General features: G+C 47.7%; 1 protein-coding gene across 1 annotated transcript; it reads right to left on the minus strand.

Annotated features, from left to right (window-relative positions):
* Positions 1 to 1073: 1073 nt before the first annotated feature.
* ELMO3 (engulfment and cell motility 3) lies at positions 1074 to 22246 on the minus strand. Its single transcript, XM_082229419.1, has 21 exons — positions 21122 to 22246; positions 20798 to 20898; positions 20557 to 20597; positions 18930 to 19002; positions 18765 to 18815; positions 17531 to 17700; positions 15208 to 15323; positions 14195 to 14411; positions 13672 to 13750; positions 12591 to 12641; positions 11842 to 11964; positions 11070 to 11201; positions 10062 to 10166; positions 9542 to 9650; positions 8090 to 8226; positions 7080 to 7243; positions 6453 to 6565; positions 6144 to 6248; positions 4995 to 5077; positions 4271 to 4348; positions 1074 to 3283 (listed from the first exon to the last, which is right to left on the minus strand). Exons 2-21 carry the CDS (start codon positions 20873 to 20875, stop codon positions 3071 to 3073), a joined length of 2238 nt encoding a protein of 745 aa, XP_082085545.1. The 5' UTR covers positions 20876 to 20898; positions 21122 to 22246; the 3' UTR covers positions 1074 to 3070.
* Positions 22247 to 23392: the final 1146 nt, after the last annotated feature.

Consider the following 23392-nt stretch of genomic DNA (forward strand, 5'->3'; position numbering starts at 1 on the left):
GGGAGACAGCAGCCTGTAAAACTTTGACTTGCCCTCCTTGACTGAGACAGAGAAGGAAGAAGCTGCCAAGACAGTGCCATCCCCTGGACTGACTGCAGGTAGGAAGGCAGGCAGGCAGGGGCTCACAGAGGTCAAACTCCGTTTGGTGGGTCATTTGCTCTAATGGATCAATCTCCATTGCCAGCACACAGTTTAGGATCTATAATGGCACTGGGTTCCAATCAGGTTGCACCTCCAGCTAAGGTTGCACCTCCAGCTAAGCGTTGTGTGACAATGTTCTGCGATACAGTCACACACACCTTGCCCACAAGGCATTTCCTGCACCTCCACAGCGAGCAAAGCTGTTCTCTGTTCTACACATGTGCAAGTGTTGAATGACCTATTTTTGAAAGATTTAAATCTAGGCCCTCTGACCTCTTGAAAACCACTTCATTCTTTCGTGCAGACAGCCACGGCTGCAGTTTCCTTTCAGGGCCGAGCCCTCCTATTTTGAGCTTCAGAGACTGTGAGCCCCAAACCAGAGAAAGCTAAGTCATGCTCATGGCTCATCCCAATTAGAGCCCTACTGGGCTCTGGCTGCTGCCCAGGGATGCCACCATGCTGATACCAGGCCTGAAGAGAACCCACAACTAGGCCCACCATAAGGCAGCTGCATAATGTTCACTTACTTCCACGTACGCCATTGGGCTTCTCATGCAGGGGTTCCTCTGCAGAGTACTTTAAAAAAGCAGCTGCTGGTGTGGCCTGAAGAGTGCAGCTCACTTGCTTTAAAAAGGAGACAGGGAATCTATGGTCCTCTAGATGTTGCTGGACTACAGGTCTCATAATCCCTGACCATGGGCCATAATAGCTGGGGCTGATGGGAGCTGGAGTCCAACAACAACATGAGGGCCACAGGTTGGGCCATCCATTCACTGGGCTTTTTTTAATCCCAGTCACGACCTCCAAAGCATCACACAACAAGAGGAACTGCCTGCTTTCTCAATGGTAAGCAGAGAAACCGATTCCTCTGGTTTGTGCACAGTCATCGCAAAGCTTCAATCACTCACAGCAGTTACCAAAAAAAAACTCCATAAAGATAATTCCCTTTATTATTATTAATAATAATAATATTAAGGCCTCTGTGCCAGAGGCAGTACCACAGTGAACATGTTACAGTAGAAGCACCTGAGCAGGAAGGAATTCAAGGAGTCTGGGAAGTCCTTTACAGAAGATACTGAATGTGGAAATTTTTCCTATGATAGTGGGCAGCTACAGTGCTGCAAGATTGATGAATAACACAGACAGGTAAGGGGGTAGGAGGCTAGGAAATAGCCGCTCCAGTGCAATTGGACTCAGTGTTTCTAAAGAGGCATAGTGCTGTGAAAATACATATATATGTGTATGTGTGTGTGTGTGACATCTAGAAAATTTCACAAGAAAACCAAATTCACATTTACTTACAAAATGACTTAACAGAAGAACAAAGGAATTGGCTGCCCATGGGAATGCCACCTGAGTGTCAGCTTCCTGGCCTTAGCCAACCTGTGGGGAAACTTTGGCTCTCCACATGTTGCTGAACTACAACTTTCCATCATCCCTGCCATTGGCGATGAATGCTGGGGCTCATGGGATATGTAGTTCAGCAACATCTGGAGGGCCAAAATTTCCCCACCATGGGACTTTAGTGTCTGCATAGGTATCTCCCTTTACCCCACCGCCGCTGGGAGGCTAGCAAAAGAAAAAGAAAGAAAAAAGTATGTGGAATGGTAAGAAGCGCAAAATAAGAAGTTACTTAAAGCTGCTTAATTTGCATGATTGACATTGGCCATTGAATCCATCTTTTGTCAGTGCATAATTGAGGGAAATAGTTCAAAAGCAACAGATACACACACACCCCTGGCTTAACAAGTACCATGTCACATCTTGAAAATATTTTCAAGAAAACTTTGGATGCATTTTAAGAGCTTTTCTCTGAAACAGGCACTGATTCAAGAGCCTATGAAGAAAGGAAGCATTCTGGAAAGGGGGGATAAAGAAAGAAGAAACACCTCTCTCCATATGTTCCTCCCTTGCTACAGCTATGGGGAAAAGGTCCCTGAAAAGATAGTTATGCTACAGTTTTAGGCAGAGTGCCTCACCCTGTCACAGCTCTCCTGTTGCTCAGGCAGGTGACAAAACATACCTGATGCTGTTCTCATAGAGCAAGGGAGCCAGTTTTGTAAAGTGCTTGTTTCTGCCTTTCAAAATGTGGCAAAGAGAGATCCCGTAGGCAGTATTTAGCTAAACAGAACTAGGAAAGAGGTGGCATTGCCACTCTCTGTGGAAGGAGTCAAAGTTTCTTAAGGTGGGAGATCTATTTATGTATTCCTCAGAAAAGCGAGGGAGGGGAGGACTCTGTCCTCCCCCGATCATATTTCCCCAACTCCTTTAATTTTGCATAATATAGGTCATCTGCATAATTGAGGCAACCTCACTGTATAACAAGGCTAAATGTGAAATACAATCCATTGGTAAAGCAACAGTTTTGCTGACAGAATCAACGTCTCTGTGCGGTGGATTATCATCACATGGGAAAGTCTAAAATGGGATATCTAAAAATACAAGCCAGGATCCACAGAAGGCAAGCCTCTCTCTTCTTTCTTTTAAAGCAACTTTCTAGCACTCATTGTTGCAGGTGTTGGCTATAAAGACAAGAGAGCCCCGTGGGTGGGAATCAGTGGCTCATCCCCATTTCCCTTTCATAGTGTTCAGTTTTCAATCTTTAAGACCTGTTTCGTCCTCCAATACGTTCCCAAGTCCCTGGCAAAACAACCTGGAGGAAATTATTCAAAATTCTGAGAGGTCTCAAATGCTGTAGCTGGAAGAAAGCAAGTTAGGTCAGGTTGCATTAAGCTTAGTGTGTGTGTTTTCAGTTTCAGCATCATGGGAAACAATGGTTACAGCAAACATGACATGGGGAAGTGAACTGGTACCTAAGCAGGGGTTGGGGGGAGGGAAAATCTGCAGCGTGTTCCTGATCTGGTTTGGAGGATCATCCAAAACGAGCCAGCGGCTATGAGAAGCAGAGCATGCTAGGAAGAGGTAGCCTTTACTGTTCTATATGGGTGAAATCATAGCAGAAGTTTAAGTTGCTGGGGGGCTTTGGGATGGCTGGTGGAGCATCTGGGATGGGGATGTTCTCCAGATCCAGCAACCGCAGTTTGAGTTCCATAGACAGCAAGATGTCCAGGTCACTCTGCGTCCGTTCGCTCGCCATCTCTCGGCCCAGGAGCACGTTCAACCCATCGGTCCATAAGCAGAACTGAAGAACAAGGAAAAGGGGGTTTGCTCGTCCCATCATCCTTTAACTCCTAAGCTCCAGCCTGTGCGCTGAAGGAGGGGTTCACACAAGCACTTTCTGACAGGAAGCTGGTGTGATCCAGCAGAGCACTAATATTCTCACTGTGTTATTTTCACGTTGCTGCAAAAGGGCAAAGCAAGGATCAGAGGGTTGTAGCCAGTGCTAGCCCTTCTTGGAGTAAACCCATGGGTATGACTGGCTTAGGTTCATTCACTTTAATGGGCATACTCTGAGTAAAGCAACCCACTGAGTTAACGGATATGTTTAACACACCGTAGACCACTTCAGAATTCGTGCTGGGTCTGACTACTAGAGTACTACTGCTGTCCCTTCTCTGTGCCTAAGCATTCCCTCTCTTTCCAATTGTTCAGGTGTGCCTGCCATTGCTTTTGTAGCCAAAACAACACCCTCCTTGCAGCAGGCATGGGGGAATCCCCAAAGTTTGCATGAGTACACAAAGCCTTGGGGGGGGAGGCTCAAGTGGAGAGAAACCCCCAAACAACCTGTTGAGGACTGAGTAGCCACTTAAGGGGAGAAGGGTCCTAGCTCAGTGGTAGAGCACCACCTTGCACGCAGAAGGTCCTCGGTTCCATCCCCAGCATCTCCAGGTAAGGCTGGGAGAAGACGCTGCCTGAAATCCAGGAGAGCCAATGCCAGGCAGTAGACATTAATAATAAGCTAGATGGCCCAGTACAAGGCAACTTCCTATGAGGATGCTATGCAGCTACAAAATGCTGTCTGGCTGTCATGGAGAGGAGCTAGGTAGATGGGAGAGGAAGTGGAAAGGGATAGTGCATAGATCACGGCTGAGTGGAACTGTGAACAAGAGCACTTCATGCATCAGCATGTTCTTGCAGGTTCCATTTGAACCCTGCTCTATTGCAGAGAGAGACCAATACTCCATTCTGTTAAGATACAGGAGATCCTCTGCAGCACGTAGCTACTCACCTCATAGCGCGTAGGAGCAATGAAATTCAAATGTTCCCCAACATCATAGCTGATGGAAAAGGCAAGGTCTAGGAGGTCCTGCAGGGAGGAAAGTGGGAAGAGATGCCAGGTGTTTTCAATGATGCGGTTCCATCAGACCTTGGGGCAGAAGTCCAGGTCCCCACTCAGCAGAATTACTTACTAAATTTCTATTCTGGCTTTCCAACCAAAGGAAGACAGACATCAAACTTCAGAAAGTTAACACAATGCAGTTTTAAAAGTTAAAATAAAAACAACTTTAAAACATTTCAAAACAATTTGAAAACCATCAGAAACCCATAGGCCACTTGAAAATTTCTGAGGGTCTTAGACCATTTTTCTGCCTAGTGTAGCAACTATAATGCACTATGCTAGATGCTGTATGTTTTTCAATGTATTGTTACTGCTATTTTATTTTATTGTATTTTATTATATTATATTACAATTTGAACTCCATTAAAAAATCAATATGCGTATTTAATGCTAACAGGCCTGAATGAAGCTGGTGGAGCACTGATGCTTTTCTGTTCAGGTCCTGCTTGTGGGTTTGCCACTGTGAGAACAGGATGCTGGACTAGATGGGACACTGGCCTGATCCTGCGGGACTCTTAAGTAACAGTAGGGGGGAGAAGGTAGCTTGCATACATGTGCACAATTCCCCTATTTATATATGTGAGAGGAAAAGAAGAACAGAGTGCAAACTGACCTTGTTCTGTTTGCCAGAGCTCTTCTCCTTGGTTTGGGGGCATTCCCGGCCAGTAAGCAATGCTTTCATATCTGCCACAGGAACTTTGGGCAAAGAAGCACACACAGTTTAATACACCACCAGGCAACAAGGACAGATGTGCAGAGCTCAAACCAGGAGAACCACAGGATTCGGGAGCAGGGATAAGAATGTGCCCAATCCATACCCTCCCACGTGAGTTTCTTCAAGCCAAGGGTGCAGCAGTGGTGGTGCTCCAGTCGTCGTTGGACTCCAATTCCCATCAGCTCCAGCCAGCATGGCCAGGAATGATAGGAACTGGAGTCCAGCAACATTTGGAGAGCCACAAGTCCCCCAGCCCTGGTTTGCAGGCACCTGGATGAGCACTTGGTGGGATGCTTGACTAGATGGATCTTGGCAGGATGTCCTTGACAAGATGCCCCAAGGGAAGACTTGCTCCTCCTCTGGGAGGGTGGCAGCCTCTCCTTCCACCCCCAGGAGGGCTGCTTTTATATAATCCTTTAAGATCAACCTCGATGAGACCCTGCGTATGGGCCCACTATCAAGATGTATTAGGTTGATGGGCACTTTCAGATAAATGAACTATCATCTCAGCCCTTATATACTCAATTGAGCACTGTGCTCTGCAGGTGAGGTCCTCCTGCAGTTGCCATCTGATCAGGGAGTCTATTCCACACAATATAGGAATCGGACCTTTAGTGTTATATCACCTGCCCTTTGGAATCCCTCCCGCCTTTGAATATTAGACAGGAATCTACTGAAGACCTCGTTCAACCAGGCTTTTAAGTTGAGATGTTTCCTAGCCTACATCTGTATTGGAATTGTTTTTATGATGTTTTTATCTCTTCATGTTTGCTGCCCTTTGGTAGCAAGGGCAGGATATAAATTGAAGGAAGGAAGGAAGGAAGGAAGGAAGGAAGGAAGGAAGGAAGGATCAAAGGTCTTTTCAGTGGTGGCCCCATATTTCTGAGATACCCACTTTAGGGATTCTCGGTTCTCATTCTTGCTTTGGTGGCTTCCCACCTTTGGTCTTGTGAGTGGCACAACAGAGGAAGCAAAGCAGCCTTGGAAGCCATAGTGGGAGCAGGAATATTGAAGGTCAGATGCGACACATGGGACAGGTCTGCATACCTTTCTCTGGCAGGCTCTCAATTGGCAGACTTTCTATGCCCTCTTCAACATCTCCGTAGTGCAGAAATTTGTGGTTGGGAGAAAGGCGGCAGAACCAGAGCTTATCTAGCAAAGAGAAAACAAGTCACAGCATGGAGATTATGGCTGCAAGAGCCCTTCCTGCAATAGATCCAGTATGAGCTCCTTGCCTTCCAACTTCCTGACTCACTTGTTTCCTAGTAGACTCCTCTCCCATCAGAAGCCCAAGATACACAAGCTCCAGCTACCCTTGCAATCCCTCAATGGAGAACATGGCCTCCAGCCACTTACCCTGTCTCCGCCGGCTGCTAATTTTGCGGAAGAGCGTCCCTTCGCAGAGGTGGAGGAGTCTCTGCTGTTGGATCAGCTTGAGAAGCTCAGGTTTCAGGCGCTCTCTCAATTCCCTGGGGCAAAGCACAGTGGAAGGAAGAGTAACACTGCCTAATATCACAAGGCCCCATGACCTTTCAACAGTCCTTCAGCCTCATCCTTACTGCCGGAATGAGAACATTCTCTCTGTTCTGGCATTCCCAGAGAGCAGAACATCTTCCCATTCTGTTCCAGCACTGAACTGCACACAAAGCAGATCTCTCCCATTGAGCTATGGCCCTTCCCCTAGAGGCTGATGGGAGTTGTTGGACTACAACTCCCATCAGCCCCTACTAGCACAGCCAATGGTTAAGGATGGTGGGGATTGTGATCCACAACTTCTGGAGAGTCACAGTTTCTCCACCATTTGATTTAGGGCTGTAAGAATTAGAATCACAAAGCCTGTAAGCCACATAGTCCAACATCCCTCTTGAGCAGGAATTCCAAAGCTAGAGCAGAGATTGATACCTTGAGGTATCTCTTCTGCCACCAGATATACTAAAAGTATTGATACAAGGCACAAACATATAGCAAAGCCTCCTTACTCACAGGACGGGCGCAGCTAGGATCTCCTCCTGGTGCATCCGCTCCGTCTGCCGAAGACGCAGGATCTCGCTGTAGTTTAGGCTATTCACTCGACTCTTGAAGAGCTCCAGCGAAGTGGGCCTTAGGGTGAGGATTCTGGTGATCTGCTCCCGAACCACCTGCATCACCTGCAGGGCCAGAGATTCATGCAATGGGTAAACAAAGGGATATGATGCCCTATCCCCATCACCACCAAATTCCTCTCTCCCCTAAACTCTTGAAAGCCCCCTCAAGCATGTTCATACAGCAAGTGCTCAAATTACAAAAGAAAGGCTGGGGGAGACGTAAACAGAATAAAGACACCACTTTTGTTCCCCGACTCCCATCTTGTTTGCTACAAAAATCATGTCAAATGTATCAATGTGCACAACTGCTGTGGCATTGTGAGTGGTTTTCGGCACATTTATGTGGAAAAGCAGCATATAAGTTGAAATAAATGAATAGTAGCCATCTAAAAACTATAGATAAGGAAGCCAGCCCCTCTCTGGCCTCCATGTAAGCACAGCACAGGATGGAGTATTTCAATTCAGTATCCAATAGCTCAAGACCAATATTTTGTCCTGGTTAACAGTCACCCATGAAAACTAAAACTGGAAATTTTTTTAATGGGATTTTAAAATTTAGGTATGTATCTGGTAGAGCAGGATATACTTAATTCATTTTTGTTGTTGTTTGGTCAATTACTGGATTTTATGTAAGATTTAAAAAATGGTATTCTAGTTCAATTAGTTTTGGTTTTCATCTTATTTATCATACAGTGCCAATGGGTATGCGTGGGACTGACGATGAAGCTTATTGGGTGACAGCAAGCCAGTTGCTCTCTATCAACCTAACTTGCCTCATAGAGTTGTTGTGAGGAAGATAAAATGGGTACATGGGAGAATAAAATGGATATTCACCTATACATATCAATTAGCACATGCACATTTGCATCCTGAGCCTGTGCCCCCAAAGTCCCTGCTGCTAGGCCTCACCTTGTCAAAGTCTTCCTGTGTCGCACGCATCTCCTTCCAGGTCTTGTTCAACAGCTGGATGCAGATGCAGAAGAGTTCCTCAAAAAAGCTTTCTTGGCCAAAAAACATGGGATAGAAGGCCTGGGCTGTCTCAGAGCCTGTCATAAAAGAGAAACACAATCCCTGGGTCTGTTTTTTTAAATCATCTCCTCCTCTCTCCTTTCTGCTCCTCCAAATTCGATAACCATCCAAGAACTTCCATGGAGAGCGCCTCTCCCCATAATACCATCTTCCCATTTCTCTCAGAGGTCTCGCAGAACAGGATGTGAGTGTCCTAAAGCAGAGCTTTCCTTTTCATGTTGGTGACACACTTTTTAGACCATGCATCATTTCGTGATTCAGTAATTCAGTTTTACTAACAAACTGGAGATTGAACTAACCCCTTTCCAACCCTGGAAGGAGCATGGAAAACATTTGCATGACACACACACTGCAGCTGACACACTAACATGTTGCGACACACAGTTTGGAAAGCTCTGTCCTAAAGCATGGTTGGAGAGCCTGGTGCTCTCCTGATACTGCTGAACTCCAACTCCCATCAGCCCTCGCCAGTGTGGCCCAATGGTCAGGGATGATAGGAGCTGGAGTCTGACAACATCTGAAAGGCCAGAAGTTCCTCACTGCTACCCTAAGGGCTCTGGGGGGTAGGGGAGGAGAGCTCCCTCTGTCTTCCCAGAGCACCATATTTTTAAATGCCTACGTTCATTCTCTGCAGCTGGACACCACTATAAATTCCTTTTCCATCCAGGGGGACTTGTTGGTCACAGCTATGCAACTTGGTTGCCCCTCCCCTCCCATTTTTTAGGCCTTGATTTTTCCTTTTGTTGTTTCCTTCTCAGCTCTTCCACAGCACATATGGGGGAGGTGCAGCAGACTTTAGACTTGTGGGATCTACTTTGTTTTTTTACTGTAACTCTAGGACCCACCAACCAGAACCAGGGCAAAATACTGTCTCAGGTTGGTGGACATAGGCTAAGAACAAAGGAACAGGACACACCTCCAAGCCCAGAAATATGTGACCAGAACCACACTCACACATCCTTCCACTCAAATCCACTCATTTTTCCCACACCATATTCTTTTTCAGCAATCTAGTTTAGGAAGAGAAAGCACTTTATAAAGGGCTGTTAGACAACTGTAAATCAGAAAGCCATGCCAATTTGCCACAAAATGCTCCAAATACTACATGTAGATGCCAATCTACCTCCTGTCTATGGTACCAGCCCTACAGCAGTGGAGAAACATTTTCCTATGGAAAGCTGTGAATGCACTGGAACTGGGAGAAAGAAACCTCACTACCAGCCCTGCCGGCTCATAAAGAAGGCCTCAATGACAGTGTGTGAATGCCGGCAGAGGGACCAGAGTCACAAGGCACCCGGGGTTCAGAGAGAGAAGGGAAGTACTAATACTCACAAGGCTCCCCCACATGAAGGATCTCACAGAGCATGAAGCAGAGCTGGATGCTACTCCGGGCAAATGGGCACTCGTGCTTATCTTCTCGGCTGCTGTTCTCAAGAATGAACTGAGAGGAAAAGGAAGAATGTCACAACCTCATCAGGCCTGCAAGAGTCTGAAAAGCAAGCTCAGGGAGGCAGTATTATATATTATATTATATTATATTATATTATATTATATTAGTCATGAAATTCAGAGAAGTGCAAATTTGGAAGGATAGCTGTGCTTCAGTTTGCCTATTGTTTTAGAAAGTGCAAATCAGGTATGTTTCTGTTAAGTTCTGAACCAAACTGGCTTTATTCCCCATCAAAGAGGAAAGCCCACCAGAGGGACACTCTGCCCAGAGTGGGGGCATCTCAATCCTGGAGCCAGCCCCATCCCAAGCACATGGCTGCTACTGATTCCTGAAGTTCTGCTATAAGTTAGGGGGGGGGGAGGGAAAGACCAGCATCACAAAGCAAACAAGCTCTTCCATTACCCTGCTGTAGGCACTTGGGAAGTGCCTGGAGAAATAGACCATGCTGTCTAGAGCAAGGAGCCCTGGAGGGCTGCGCTGCAAATCCAGGGCAGGGTTAGTGTTATTCTGGAAAAGAAAGACATAATACAATATTAGGGCTGCTTAGATTGGAGGGGAGGAGACACACACAAAACAACACAACACAAAAGACACAATAAAGAGGTAGTGTCTCAAAATGCTGAGAGCCAGAGGGCTTGCCTTCACTGCCAGGCCCTGACAAGCTGAGTTAGAGATGAGTAGCAGTACTACAAGTCTGGCTGGGCCTAGCCACCATGGCAGAAAATAAAATGCCAGCATGACCCAGCTGCCCAGGGTTGTCTGAAGAGCTGGGCCAAATATTTATAAAAGCAGTGGCCGTGGAGGGCAATGAAGGTGTCAGCAGTTCCAGCCAAGGTGGAAGCCAAGAAGGTTTCTGAAGAGTCTGACGAAGACATGAAATTTGGTCTCTTTGACTGGCTTGCTGGGTCAGCGGTGGGCCCTGCTTTGGTTCTGGAAGCCTGGCAGCTGTTAGGTGCCAACCCAGGCGATGCCACCCTCTCAACAAAACTTGCCCTGAGGGTACTTTGAATACTTGCTGTGCTCTCTTCTTGTGGCATATAATCTATACCGAGCACAGAGGCCCAATGTGACCCTCTGGGCCTCTCTGTCAGGAAATCTGAACTGTCACCCATCACCCAGGCCACAGCCCTTCCCTGGCCCTCCTTGAGCCCTTCTGCCAAGATGAACTGTGTTTCTGAACTGTGACAATGCCTCCTGCTTGCCTCAAAGGAGTCTCTAGAAACCTCTGGTTTCTGCAAAGCTGGCGTGTAGTCAACTGTCCTGAAGTAAGAGCCACGGCTGTTGCCCCCCTGTACATATTTGCCTCTGGCCCCGTCAACCACTGGCATGAGGCCCCCAGAAGGTTCCCCACGAGAGAATGCAACCCTTGAGCTGAAAAGGGTCTTCCACCCCAGTCTATGAGGAACTTACCACAAAGCCCAGCTTCCGGAACTCCTTGGCACAAAGGGAGTGCCGGCGCTCGGTGTTAGAGCTGCTGGCATAGGATTCGTTCTCGGAGACAAAGGCCGCATGGCGCAGGGACTGGAGGAGCTCCCTCTGATCCTGCACAGAGAATATCAGCGGGGTTTGCCTTATGAGCTGGAGAGGCTGGGGAATGAGACTGGCACCTTCTGCAAGCTTGCATTTAAACACTGGCCTGGCAGGCATAGGCGACAAAGTGACAGAGGCATACAGGAGAACGGAGCTCTCTACCCCTTCTCAGCCAGCCCCCAAAAGGGTTACAATTTCTGTGGGGCTTATTTACAAGGTGCTAAAACTCCACTGCACTGAGAGTTGAACTGTTTGTGTGACAGTGAAGGTGTAGTTCTGCTGTGGAACAGTTTTTCCCTCCCACAAATTTCCAATCTGGGGTGGGCGTTGGGGGTGGGGGAGGTGGCTAGTGGGAAGGTGCTGGAGTGCTGATCCAGGTTTGCACAACAAGCATGTTTTCAGCAGGCAACAAAATATCGGAACTGACAGATTTCAGCAGGAAGAGTGTTCCAAAGTTCTGGGGTTGCTAAGCTAAAAGTCATGGAAAAGGCATGGAAAACTAAACTAAATACGTGGTAACTGTGGGGCCAGTCAGGAGGGCTTCTCCAGATGATTGCAGCAATCTGGGACCAATGATCCGAGGCCATCAAACTTTGGGGCAATAGAATGAAGTTGAGAGGCAAGCCACGAAAGTGAGGAAAAGGGAGCAGACCTGTAAATAGGGGTCCATGGGGGTCCTCATCTTCTGCTCCAGAAGGTTCAGCGTGAGAGACTGCAGTACATAGAGGTAGTGGGCCATCTCATCCCCAAGGGGCTCAGAGGCATGGATGATGTTCTAAGGATGGAGAACAGCAGAGTCACCTGCACTGTCCACCTCCCTCCCTCCCACCTCCACCCCTTATCCCCTGATGCAATATTCCAACTCCTCACAGCAGAGCTCAGTGGGGACAAGGGGTACCATCCACCAAGGCGAAATGGGCAGAAGAGAAGCCACAGAAGAAGGGGAGAAAGCTAGAGTGAGGACCCAGAGAAATCAGGCCAGTCAGACAAAATGTAAGAGCAGGGATGGGAAGCCTCAGGCCTAGGGGCCTCTCTATCCAGCCCTTAGGACTCTCCCGGGCTTTCCCAGCTGCACCATCACCGGCCCAGCTCCTAACCCTCCTTATCTGGCTGAACTATGTCTTCAAGCTCTTGCTTGCCTGGGGTGGGGGCTAGAGAGGGGTGTTCATAGAAAGCAGCCTGTTGTACAAAGGTAACAATTCCTGTTTGTTTCCCCACCCACTTTTGCCTCTGGCCCTGCCCACCACTGGCACGCGGCCCCTGGGAGGTTGCAGCCCTCAGGCCAAAAAAGCTTCTCCATCCCCATGCCTGAGAAGTGGGCACACAGGTGAGAAAGCACAACGCTTACGACGAGGAAATCTATGCCACACACCCCACCGCAGGCCACTTGCATGCTTTCACCTTGTGGATAAATTGCCGGAGGTTCTTCCTCCCCAGATACTCCATCATGCCCTGGAAGGAGAAAGGAGTCAGGGAGTGAGTTCCAAAACAAACCTCCCGCCCCACCTTTCTTTCAGCTATGTGCACAGGTCCCCAGCACATCTGTGCAAGCATCCAAGTTCCAGTTTCTTGCATCAGGTGGCAAAGTTCCCCACCCACAGACTACTTGGCACCCATGTCAATTCACAAGCTCCCCGTGCTTGCCCTAAGCAGGCTGCAGGACAAGGGTGGTGACTCATGGCCTGCTAGCCCTCTGCCAAGACCAGGCACCTCTTTGCTCTCCAGCCTGACACCAATGCAAAGAGGTTCTAAGAGGCTCAGGAAAGGAGGAGCTCTCTTTCCTGAACCTTGGAGATCTTCTTGGAATTGTGCTGCACCAAAGGGAGAAGAGGCCCTTTCCTCTCCTTTTTTCCATCTGACACCCGTGCTGGGCTAAGAAGAGAGGCTCCTTTCCCCCAAGACCAGTGATACCACAGGGAAGTAAAATGATGTGGAAGGTGACATTGCCCCCCACTCTCTGCTGATCAGCAAAAGAACAACGGGCTGTCTCCGTCTGTCTGAATGTCTGTGTGCATCTACTGTATGTATGGGAAGTAGCATGTTTGTTGTGTGTGTGTATGCATGCCCAGATGAACAAATAAGTGAGCGAGCATCAGTCACTTTGGCCAAGCCCACCATGGGCATGCAAATCTCACGGGGCGATGGACAATCTTCAAGGAGGCCCTTGGGTTTCAAAAGGTTAGTCACACCTGCTCTAACCGCCTCACCTCGCCCCCCCACACACACACTAATGGTCCAGAATTTAGCACATCCACAATAGCTGTACACCTAGGAGAAAGCACACATGCACTGGCTCAAGGTCTGCTTGAGAGAGGCTGGGAATGAGGGTGTTACCTTTCCACCCCCACCCCCAATATTTGTTGTCACCGCTAGAGGGGGCTCTACCATCTCCTACAGGAAGTGAATCTCCTACACCAACACCACTGGCTAAGGACTACCTGCTCCTCCTCTTGCCCTTCTGGGGCCAACAGATCTCCCTTACCCTCCTGTCAGGCTCTTTGGCATTGAGGAGCAGAGCAATAAGAAGAGCCATGGCTTTCAGCTGCAGCTGCTGGTTCGTTCTAGAGGAAAAGCAAAAGATTAGTATTGTTCGAATGCTAGAGGAGACTGGATCTCACCCGCACTCCGTGTGCCGTACCAAAGGTCCCTCATGTATATTCATACAAGACGCCGGTACTAAAACCTACAGATGAATGCTTGTCATACTGTTAACTAGGCACACAAGGACAGACTTCCTAAAGCTGCCTCTGGCAACCTGGCACTTTCCTGGTGTTCTGGACTCCCAGCTTCCATCATCCTCAGCCAGCACAGCTTGTATGGGAGTCCCAAACATCTGGAGGATAACCAGGTTGGGGAAGGCTGTGCTTAAAGAGCGGGCAATGGAGGCCTTGATGGGAAGAATGCTTTAATACCGACACCTGAGCAGTAAAACCGAGAAGAGTAGAAATAGAAGAAAAAAATGGCACCTGTAGGGAGGAAAACTAAATTGGCGGTGGTTTGCTTACACTTGCAAAAGGCCAATGAGACGATCCAGAGTCACTTGTTGCTTGACCAGCTCAAAGAGAGAATGGCTGGTTGGCACCATGTTCTCCAAGATGGCCAATGAAATCTGCTGGATTGAGGCATCCATCGGGACTATGTTGACATAGCTTACGATCTGCAGCCAAGGAACAGGAATGGACAGAATCATAAGTCTGGGAGGGGCCAAAGCCCCAGCCTCACCTACGTTTTTCCTGGCATCTCCCACTGAATCCTGGAAACTGTACTTTTCCAAAGGTGAAGATAATTGATTTTATTTATTTATTTAGATCCCAATTATTTCCAGAACCAGGACTCAAGACAGCTGATAAAATTTAAAACAAACACAAATTGTATGGTAGAATATCCTGGTAAGATTCACAGTTCCTAGGATGTATTGGAGCAGGGCCAACCCACTCCCCAAGGCAGCACCCCACCACCTCCACTGACAGAAACAATAGGAGCATCAGTGCTGACTTCCTATGAGATCTCATGAGATCTCAACGAAATCTCATGAGATCTCGCCAGAACCTGCCATCATCATCACCACCACTTTGCACCACGCAACCTAGATAAGGGATGCGTCGGTGTGAGTGGTGCAGCGGCAGGGCAAGGCAAGGCAGCACTTCTCATTTCGTCTCGAGTGGAAAATGGGATGCACCACACTTGCACTGAAGGCACACTTTTCTTTAAAAAGGAAACATATCCTGTGTGGGGACTTGCATAGGGGTGCTATATAGCAGAACACCCTAGGTTCAGTCCTTAACATCAGAACCAGCTCCAGGTGTGCACAGGTCCTTGGCTTGCCACCTCGACTACAGTCAAGGATACTGTGAGTTATAGCTCTGTGAGTGGGGAACTACAGTCCCCAGGATTCTTTGGCAGAAGTCATGTGCTTTAAATGTGTGTTGGATGTACTTTAAAAGCATGGTGTGGATATGCCCAAAGCCCTTGAGCTTGTTTCCAATGGGTTGCAAAAACAAGATGAGCTGCCATTAACGGATAGGTAACCTTGCCTTTTTGATGAATGCCGGACTGAGAGTCTCCCAGGAAACGAAATCGTGCTCCATCAGCTCCACGAAGGCCTTCAGAGCATAGGCTAGAATCTCCCCTACACTGGAGCAACAGACAGCAAACAGGGTAAGAGAGCCCCAGAGAGGCCACCCAGGAGGACCAAAGTGCAGCTGGAACAGAGACACCCAGAAATGACAGGAAGGATGCATGAGAGACACCTAGAAAGGAAGAGAGAAGGGGAGAAAGAGAAAGGAAGACAAAGGAGAAAAAGAGAGAGAAGGAGAGCGAGAGGTGACAAGAAGGAAGTTCTGTATAAGCTCAAATTCCTAGAAAAGGCCAAGGGAGAACTTCAGAAACCACAAGCAGGAGGTGAAGAGCTCAGAAAACCTCAACTTCTGCCCCCAGAAACTCCAAATTTGGCAAATGGAATATGGAAAGAAAATTTACTTCAAACATTAAAAAATTACTTGATTAATTCTGGAGCGTTTATGGGTGAGAGTCAACCAAGTTTTACTAAGGATAGACGCAGTGCAATGAACAAACATGACTAGGTCCATTAATTTCAATAGATCTGCTCTGAGTACTATGTACAGTTGCTGCCTTCCACCCCCTCCCTTACTATAGTTTCTCTCTCTCAACCTACCCTACCTCACAGCTTTTACTTACCGTATTTTTTGCCCTATAGGACGCACTTTTTCCCCTCCAAAAATGAAGGGAAAATCTGTGTGCGTCCTATGGGGCGAATGCAGGCTTTCACTGAAGCGTGGAGAGCGAGAGGGGTCGGTGCGCACCGACCCCTCTCGCTCTCCAGGCTTCAGAAAGCTATCAGCAACCCCGGGGAGCCCGCGGGAGTTCCCACAGGGCTCCCTAGGCTGCAGATAGCAGCCTGCTTGCCCGGAGTGTGGGGCGCACCGAAGCAGAGCGCCCCGTGCTTCGGGCAGATATCTGTGGCTGGGGGAAAATAAATTTTTCCCCTTTATTCCCCCCCAAAAAACTAGGTGCGTCCTATGGGCCGGTGCGTCCTATAGGGTGAAAAATACGGTATTTATTTCATAACATTTATATACCACTTGATTTTTTTATGATGTTGTTGTTGTTGTCTGTGTGTGTTTTCAAAAAAACACCCTGTCAAAGCAGTTATTTGTAAGGTTGTTGCAAGGATAACATGGCTATGGAGAAAAAAGAAAATGGGGGGAGAACCATGTACAACGGGACGAATGAAAAAACCCAGATCTGGTGTTGGGGGCTGGTTCTGCAATGGGCAGTTACTATGGAATAGACACACTGCCTTTAGCCACTTTTTATGGGAAATCCTGTGTCACAACTTAATCCTAACATGCTCCCCCTATCTTTTCCATGGTAGGCTTCCTTTTTTGTTTTTAACATAACTTCTTCAGGTATAGATGGCCTATCACACAGCTATCTTGACTAGCTGCAGCCTGTACAGAGTTCTCTAGCCGGCTGTGTCTGTCAACTCTATGGCTTTAATCTTTCCTGTTTCCAAACTGCATCGTCTCCCTAGGTCTGTTCTTTTATTCCTCCATTGCCCCAAACAGCAGCTGGGTGGGGAGTTGGGGAATCCCGATTGCGAGTGCAGTTGAAGGAATGCTACTTTAACCCTTCCCCAAACACAATGATCCCAATGAAAATCCACCCCACCTCCTCCACCAAGCTACATTTGGGGTTGAAAAAAAGGACTTCCCAGTTGACTATAAAATGCAACTTGGATTTCAGAAGTCTGAAAGCACAGCTGGATGCTGCTACATCATCTACAGGTTTCTGGGTTACAAGATATAGTCCTTCTCAATACATGAGATCTGCCAGCTGCAAACCAAACCACCGACTGCTGAGAAGGATTCCCCTCAGTCTAGCTATAGAAATGGAGATATGACAGGCATGGGGAACCTGAGGCCCTAGGATTCCATCTCCTATCAGCCTCAGCCTGCATGGCCAATGTTCAGGGATGGATGGGGGTTGGAGTCCTAGAAAATCTGGAAGACCACAGGTCCCTCATCCATGAGTTATAAACTGGCAAATCCTTTATGAAGGTATTCCGCATAAAAGATCCTCAGAGTTGGGCAGAAAGAAGCATCAGCTGCAGCCAAAGTGCATGGGGAAAGCCCTGGCTCAGAGACAGCATCTGTTTTGCATGCAGAAGGTCCCAGGGGTCCTGGAGAGCCACTGCCAGTCAGTGAAGACAGTACTGAGTTAGTTGGACCAACAGTCTGACTTGGTACAAGGCAGCTTCCTATGTTCCCCTCTGAAGTTTGGGGGTCTCTGAAGCTTCCTCCCCCACCTGCGATACTCACTTGTTATCTTCTTCCACAATGAGGAAGAGCTGGTTGAGGCCGTTTCTGCTAATGAACTCCTGGGCAAAGGCGACGTCTCGGGAGAGGCCTGCCAGCTTCTTCAAAGACTCAGACTTCACGTCCACATTGTTGCTTTGAATCCCACCATGTAACTTTGCTGCCTCTTGGTCCTGCCAAGCAGAATTTTTGGCTTTTTAATTTTAGACAAATCCAAGCAGCAGACACATTTGGAATACCACGCACCATTCCAGGTCCCCCATCTCAGTGTGAAAAAAGAAGAAGAAAGAAAAACGGAGACGGCAAACTAATAAAGGGCTTTCCTTACAGAAGAGGCAAAAATATTTGTGGCCCTTGCTATTGTCTTGTTTTTATTGACTTGTGTTGAAGAACACAAGTCAATAAAAACAAGACAATAGCAAGGACCACAAATATTTTTGCCTTTTGTTGCAGTTACATACTATATTTTGGTATTTCTAGGGCTGGATGTTTGTGGGGCTTTTCTGCTGACCTTTAAATGTTTTATTGCATTCTGACCATGTTTTAATTCTAAATCTCATCGGGAGGAGTTTTCTTCTGTTATATTGGCAGTATAAAAATGTTTTTAAATAGAACAAAGGAACAAAATAGATTTAGGAAAGGGTACAAATCACACCTCAGGCAAGGAGGGGACATCTGAAAAATGCTTTAAAAAATCATGCAAGATAAAAGTAGATATGCAGAACAAGTGAGAACTGCAACAAAATGTTGAAGCATGAAACACTCCTGTTGAGTGTGCCAGCCAGACATCCATGCCCTACTCTACAGTATGTCGGTATATTTCCCTTTCCACTTGCTCTTCCATTCTCACACACCACCAACCAGCAATTCAGTCCATCAGCATTCTAGGGCTCAATCCTGACTTGCTTGCAGCTATTCCTCCTACAGATCTTTGGTCCTTCTGCAAATCTAAGTGACACCTCCCTTGGGTGTGGGTGGTTGGATGGTGACACTTGGTTATTGTGTAAGCAACATCACTTACAGCCTGAACATCAGAAACAGATGGAAGTATTGCACTTCCTTCTTTATACCAGAGTTGGCGTAAAGGAGCAGTTAACCTTTTTCAGGTAAGGGCCACATGGATGCACGGTCAACCCTCTGAGAGCTGCCCATCAAAGTGGGCATGGCACAGTTATCTAGGGACCACAGTTATCTCATTGTGCATTTTTCATCTTAACAACTGCATAACTGAGCCTACCGGAGCGGTGGTCAGTTGCAGGATGCTCCCATTCTTAATCTCCCCGCGATTCTGGCAAAAACAAGAAAAGAAAACGGTTGCACAATCAAAATTTGGCACAGAATACAGGATCAAGCAGGGGGCAACCCCTAGGAAAGATCAATGATATAAGCCAAATGTACTCACCGATTCTGTGATGTACGCTTGCTGCCCATCCACATACTGCAGAGCGTAGCGCTCCGAATTATTCAAGTTCCACCTGTATTAGAGACCACCCGTCAGAGTTCTGCCACAGCAGGGCTCACAAAAGCATCTGCATCGCCTCAGGCAAATGCGACCAGCTCTAAAGGACATATTCCCATCCCACAAGGAGGCAAAATGCTTGTGATAGGCAGATCAATTTCTACAGTATTCAACATGGAGGACAGAAGGCAGAATGGCCTAAGCTTGTTTTGTTTTTTTAAGAGCAGCAACACTGTTTGCTTTTTTGAATGTCAATAAAAATGGTCCCTGATTCTTTTTAATTTAAATACTTTTAAAAACTGTAGTTGTCAATCACCATTTCAGGAGCCACCACAAAGAAGAGGGAACAACACCATTTCAGGAGCCACCTAGGACAAATGCAGGCATCACCAAAAACCTAAAAATGTAAGCTTCTTGCTTCAGACTTCATAAGAAGCGCCTTGCTGGGTCAGGCCAAGGACCCACCCATCGGGTCCAGCATCCTGTTCTCGCGATGGCCAACCTGGTGCCTATGGGAAGCCCCCAAAAAGGGACCTGAGTGCCCCACTGCTCTCCTCACCTACGATTCCCAAGCCACTGACATCCAAAGGCATACTGTCTCTAACAGCAAAGGTAGTACTGTTTTTACCTATATGCAAATTGATGAAAAGGTAGATTGATAGACTAATACTCAAACCATTAAACAGAGAACAGCCCTTTAAAAGAAAAAGAAAACTACTATTTATTCACACTTTTAAGAAGTGTTTAAGGCTTGTGTGAACTGCCCTAAAATGAATTCAATCCTATGCAAAAATCAGTTGAATTCTGAAGCTTCCATAAATCATACACATGAAAAATCATTGTGCGATTTTGTAAAACATATGTTTTGCTCCGTTTATTCTGCAAGGTTTATACATATATTCTGATTTTGCTAATCATGAACAAAGCCAAAGAGCTTTGTAAAGCACCACTCCCGGTATGGTAGCAAAAATTACCTGTCTTGTGGCACCTTAGCAGATTTATTATGGTATACGTTTTGCAGACTAGAGTCCAAACTGAAAGGTTACTCCATCATAAGTTTGGCAGCCTTTAAGGAGCAACAAGATTCTATTTTGCTTACACAGGACACAGGACCATCATTGGACTCTGGAAATCTTATTCAGTTACCACTCCAGCAACAGACATCTAACCATGCTTTGTTCACAAACACGCTTTCAAGCATATCTTTGCAACCATCTTTAGCACAATAAGTTATTTGAAAGTAAAAGGGAATGCCTGCAGCCAGAGACTGAGGAAGCCGAATTCTGCAGCAATGTCACATTTTGGGCTTAGAGAGAATTGTGGTACATGTGCACACATGCAATCCTGGGCGTATCACAACAGAGTTGAAGATATTACTCATGCATAAAGCTGGAAAGAGTAAACAAAGTTAAAGCTCAACATGTTCACAGAAAACTATGGTAGATTTTTGCAGACATTTATGGAGTGTGGCTTTCTAGCTGGAAAAGGGCTGTGGAACAGTTGGCAGTTCACTCCTTGCCCTCTAAGCTGCTCTAATTCAAGGTGAAGGTGGAAAGCAAAGGCTACTCACGCATCGCAGACCTCTTTCACTACTGCTGACAGCGGCTTGGCCTGCAATTAAAAGCACACGGCACATGGAGACCAGATTCCGTAAGCGGGGGAAACAAAACCATTTCCATTCTAGATAAAATATGCCCAGAAGGATTCCAACCTGGACGTGGTCCTGCTTTGTAGAGCATTTAGGGTAACACTTAAGCCAGGAACCCCTTCCTAGGACAAAGCACAGGACGGTAAGGCAGCAAGGCAATCACCTGATTAAGCTCAATGAGCTGGGGGATGGCGCCCATCATCTGGACAGCAATTTTCACAACATCTTTGGAGGGCGGCATGGTGCTGCCTCACCTGCTCCCACCTGAGAAGAACACAGGGGTTAAGAAGGCCATTAGAGAAGTAGCCACAAGAGGAATCCTCTGGAATCCCCTGCCACTGAGGAAGCCCACTTAGGAACCAGAAGCTTGTTTTGCGTATTAACTGCTGGGTTCTCAAAGCTTTGTAACAGGGGAGCGGAATTGCAGGCCCAGATCCACACCTTTCAGTCTGGCCCATGGGACTCTCCCCAGGCCACAAACCCTCACCGGTTTTGTTCACACCCTCCTTGAGTGTGTGAGCCAGCGCTTGGCTGAAATGTGTCCTTGAACTCTGATAATGGCTCTTGCTTGCCTGGATGGAGGATAGAGACAGGTGGGTTAATAGGTGTAGATACTAGCCTACTTCACAAAGGCAAAAATTCACATCAATTGCTCCGCCCACTTTTGCCTGTGGCTCCACCTACCAAAGGTGGCTTGGAAGGAAATGCATCCCTTGGACTGAAGGAAGTTTCCAACCCCTGGTTTATAACACCCAGGGCAGAAGAAGGCAGATGTCCAGGGATCCACTGAGCACAACAGGAACACGAAGCTGCCTTAAAATGAGTTGGACTCTTGGTCCATCCAGCTTAGTATTGTCTACACTGATTGGTAGCAGCTCTCCAGTGTTTCAGGCAGGGGTCTCTCTCCCAGCCCCACCTGAGATGCCAAGGATTGAGCTTGGAACCTTCTGCACACAAAGCAGATGCTCTACCATTGAGCTAAGGCCCTTTCCCAATGAACAAGAAGACCTCCAAACACAGCAAGGTTGTCTTCCCACATTTTAAAGCTGGTGAAGTAAAACCACAAGGCACTTTGCACTTGCTCAGGCTCCCAAAAAAATACCCCAACTCCCAGGCTATCCCTTGATTCTCCCAGTATTTTGACTCTGCACCATTCCTGATATAAGTGGGGGCAAAACGTTGCACCATTCACTGGCTACATATCAACAGCACTATAATCAGCTAATGGAACCCAGTTAGTCTGATGGCTATCAGCCTAGGACAATGCAAAGGTGGGATTTTTCACTGGGACCACCAGTGTTGTGGAATGCCCTTCTTGCTGAAATTTGAGAGGCCCAATCGGTGTTGGCATTCCACTGGATCCTGAAGACATACCTCTTTCAACAAGTATTCCCCCTGAACTGAACTTGTGATTTAAGTGTTTTAACTGGAATGCTTTTATAATTGTTTCATTGTGTATTTTAATTAAGGATGTTTTAATGCTGCAACAGATTTGTCCTTGTGCATTTTAATCATGTCCTGATCTTATACTTGTAAACCGCTCTGAGGCCATTGTTGCATATAAGCGGCATATAAATTAATAAGAAATAAACCATCATTGAATCCATCATTTTGTAGACATAGCTGCAACACTTACCAGATAGCATGAAAACCGCTACAGCTTAATCTATGTCCTTAGATAGAGATCCTTACCTCAGGAGAAGAAGAAGAGAGAAAATATTCCTTGAAGGATAGTGGACAAAAATATATAACGAACATAGGGGCTAGTCCCTAAATACAACTTTTTTGGAGCGGATATCATAAGGAGAAATAAATTACGAAATGGAACCAAATCACCCCTGACTCCGGAAACCAGTAATTAGCCTCTTAACCCTTTTTGTCCCAAAGTCAAAATTCCTCTCTCTGGAACTTTGAACACGACATGCAGCTACTCTGATCTGGAAGAATTTTGCAAAGCTTCCCCCGCACCGTCCCGCCGCCTGCAGATCCCCCAATTCTTCCCCCCCCCGTCCGTCGACCCCTGCGGGGGTACGATGGATCCTCCCCCCTGCTTCGCTTTCAGCCTCTGCCCTCCAAACTGTGGCTGCCTCACTTCGTTCCCAAACGAGGGGTGGAGACATACCCGCCGCGGGAGAGTGGAAAGGGACGGCGGCCCGGATGAACCACGCCGCTCGCCTGCTCCGGGAAAAGAAGGCGCCCTGCAGAGAGCAGCCCCAGCCTGGCTCCTGCAAGGGACCGGCGCGCACCTCTGCAAGCAGGTGCCCTTGATGGGGTCCCCGGAGGACACGCCAAGGAAGGCTCGTCCGGGCGCTCGCCGTCTCCTTCGCCTCCTCCTCCCGCCTCGTCTTCCGATCTTCGCCGCCAGAACGCGCTGGCCCGGCCTCCTCCTGCTCAACTCTCGGTAGTTCCGGGGCGGTGGCTGGGCTCCCCCCCAACCACGGGTGCGGAGGAGGAAGGCGAGCGTCCCCGCCCCTGGGGAGGGCTAGGAAGTCCGGATCCCTCCAGCGCCGTCCAACACGCCGGGGCGCCCCCGGCCGGCGGCGCGCAGCCCATCGCCGGATCCTCAGGCCCCCAGACGCCTCGCTTCCCGGCCCCTCTCCTCGCTTCCCGGCCCCTCTCCCAGTTTCCAGCAAAAGGGTCCAGGGTGCCGCATTTCTGCACGTCAAGGGTGCGGGAGCGAAGAGGTTGCCGTCGAAAGGGGAGCGGGGCTTGGCAAAATCAAAAAGGTGGTGGCCATGATCCCAGCCTCCATCAGTGG

The sequence above is a fragment of the Podarcis vaucheri genome (assembly GCF_965113315.1).
Source record: "Podarcis vaucheri genome assembly, chromosome: 7".
Taxonomy (NCBI): domain Eukaryota; kingdom Metazoa; phylum Chordata; class Lepidosauria; order Squamata; family Lacertidae; genus Podarcis; species Podarcis vaucheri.

Excerpts from the sequence above, each read along its gene's own strand:
- ELMO3 (XM_082229419.1), bottom strand. The coding sequence starts at position 20,875 with ATGCCGCCCTCCAAAGATGTTGTGAAAATTGCTGTCCAGATGATGGGC. Across the intron at positions 18,816-18,929 it reads AAGCGTACATCACAGAATCG|AATCGCGGGGAGATTAAGAA; the intron begins GTGAGTACATTT and ends TGTTTTTGCCAG. Across the intron at positions 4,349-4,994 it reads GCTCTGGCAAACAGAACAAG|GACCTCCTAGACCTTGCCTT; the intron begins GTCAGTTTGCAC and ends TCCTCCCTGCAG.